The sequence below is a fragment of the Aptenodytes forsteri genome, unplaced genomic scaffold (genome assembly GCF_000699145.1).
Source record: "Aptenodytes forsteri isolate BGI_AS27 unplaced genomic scaffold, ASM69914v1 Scaffold181, whole genome shotgun sequence".
Classification (NCBI taxonomy): Eukaryota; Metazoa; Chordata; class Aves; order Sphenisciformes; family Spheniscidae; genus Aptenodytes; species Aptenodytes forsteri.
In genome coordinates this window covers 1,055,278-1,057,755 of record NW_008795702.1, presented here as the reverse complement: position 1 = coordinate 1,057,755, position 2,478 = coordinate 1,055,278, and the positions used below count along the sequence as shown (strand labels likewise).

The 2,478-nt window shown below is 37.1% G+C and overlaps 1 protein-coding gene across 1 annotated transcript in view; it reads right to left on the bottom strand.

Moving 5' to 3' along the window:
- PTPRC (protein tyrosine phosphatase, receptor type C) overlaps positions 1 to 2,478 on the bottom strand; it is a 66,391-nt gene that overhangs the window by 23,763 nt on the left and 40,150 nt on the right. Inside the window, exons 9-10 of the mRNA XM_009283217.2 lie at positions 1,707 to 1,811; positions 695 to 841 (exon numbers count right to left, since the gene is read on the bottom strand). Of these exons, the coding sequence (XP_009281492.1) occupies positions 695 to 841; positions 1,707 to 1,811 (252 nt within the window). The remainder of the gene's footprint in view (positions 1 to 694; positions 842 to 1,706; positions 1,812 to 2,478) is intronic.

Genomic DNA, 2,478 nt, shown 5'->3' with positions numbered 1-2,478 from the left:
CTAAATCCAAAACACAGCACTGTACCAGCTACTAGGAAGAAAATTAACTCTATCCGTGCCGAAACCAGGATACATATTACTCAAATTGTCCAACATTTCCAAATACTATACATTGTTTTGATTTCCTTATAATTTTAACAAACTTTAAATGTTTGGCCTGAATTTTTATTTGCAGTTACTTGATTTAGGTTGATTTCCTTTTTAATTCAGAAAAAAAAGCTAAGCTATTTCCAAGGACAATGTTTTGGAAAAACACATCATTTTATCTGGAGACATTCTTTGCAATTATTCTATCACATCTTTCTTCAAATCAAGAATTTAACACTTGTTTTTGACTAGGCCTGCACTTTTGGTTTGTTTTTTTTTTTTTGGTCTTCATTCAAACATCCTTACATTTGGCGATGTTCTCACCCTCAAAAAAAAAAAAAATCACGAACTCTGAAAGAAGGAGAGTAAGGCATCACACTGGAAGACTGAGACTGGGGCTGGAGAGGGAAAGGAAGATTGTGACTGCAGTCAAAGAACAACCACAAGGGCAGGAGACCAGGCAGGAGGAGCTGGAGGAGAACCTGAGAGTGGCTGAGCATGCTGCTCAAAATATATCTTCAACCCCAGGAAACACAGATAGTGGGATTCATAGTAGGGTTTTCCAGAAATATGTGGAACATAAAGCAAAAATAAGCATTACACTTACCACCATAATCTGTTCTTATGATGAAGCTTTGCTTGACAACCTCTTTTTCAAAAAAATGTACACTACCAGTGCAGCTGTAGTTATGGTTGGGTGATAAACCCTTCAGCTCTTTACAAGTACTAGTTAATATTTCAGAGACTCGTAAATCTGTAGACACAAAGAGTTTTATCAATAGTTTTCACAACTCCAAAAGTACATGGTACCACTTTAACTGGGATTTTCTCCACCATACTTATTCAATATAATTTGTAATAAATTACCAAAATATTCAAAACAGAAAAGTGTACAACCTAATCCAATTACTAGGTTTTAGGCTCTTTTATACTAACTTAGTTTGCAGAGATCTTTACTTTTCATCAGTAAAGCTCATATGATTTGACTTTCTAAGAAAACAGTTTTCCCACAGAAATCAAAACATTCCATGGGAGTCTGGCAGAACCCTGGAGCGGCTTCTTAGCTCTTCAGCTCCCTGAAACATGAAATCTCCAGCCCCGGACATTCATCATGCATTTTTCTGGGACACAGGAGGACATCCAGCATCCATATCTTCCCTACCACACTAGCTGCCTTTGAGCCAGTGTCTCTTCAGGCTGGCCGGCTCCAAGAGCAAAGAGACTGGACTCTCGCCATCCAGGAGCCTGCAGAGCCAGCTGCCCGAGTAGTCTGGAAGGGATCAGCTCACAGCAGACCCACAGATTGCAGGATTTCCAAACCCTCAGCTCCCCTTCAGACCATCAAGCAGAACCCTAAAATCTTCAGAAGTCTGCAATTTGTGAAGCTGGTAAATTCAGGAAATGAGCGCTCTGGGTTTGAACTTTCCCTAGATCTGCAGTGCATGGGGGCGGTAGTCCCCAACCCGGCGATCCCAGAAATTCTGAACAGCCCTTCCCTCAAACTGGCACAATTAATTTAAATCTGCCAGCCTCTCATCAAAAGACAACATCAACACTGCTTTTAAAAATAAATAAATAAATAAATAATCAACTTCTAAAATATCTTAGAAGTGTCTTACCTGTGCAGCTAACAGTCACATTAGCACAGGCAAGTGACTCTTTCGAACATAACCTTGCAGACGTGCTGGTTTCATTCTCAACTCTGAAAGGATTCGGGCCGCTGTCTGAAAAGGATTAATATTACATGTCACTGTGACATTGGCTATATTGATTCTTAAATAGCAATTTGTTCTTTTATATTTGTTGACTTGTTCTGCAATATGAAGATACGAGTGGCACAGAATAATATACCAAGAATTTAACAAGAAATGGAAAGGAAAAATTGAAAAAGCCTACGTGAAATAAAGATAATGCTGGTACTCAAATAATAAATGAAACTTTTAATCCAACAATCTCTTTAGTGAACAAAACATCCAGCAAAAATAGTAGCTTTCAAGTGCTGGCTGGTCTTGCTATTGCTAACCATGCTGCATATGGCCAACGTAGTTAAAGTTCCCTTTTTTCCTTTACAATGTTTTCCTTTACAATGAGAAAATTGGGTTTTTTTACATCCTACTTTAAGAAAATACTGAAAGGTTTTAAAGTGCAACTTCAAAATGCAAAATATCTTGCAAACCATGAACAAAGTATGAAAATCTTCTGTCTGATTCTCTGAAAAGAGACAAGAATAGACTAAGAAATCCAGGAAAGCTGAATTACTGCATGCAAAAAAAGAAAAAAAAAAGGAAAAAAAAAAAGAAGAAAAAAAAAGAAAAAGAAGAAAGAAAAGAAAAAAAAAAAAAAAAAAAAAAAAAAAAATAAAAACCCTTTTAAACTACCCAGCGGAAAAAC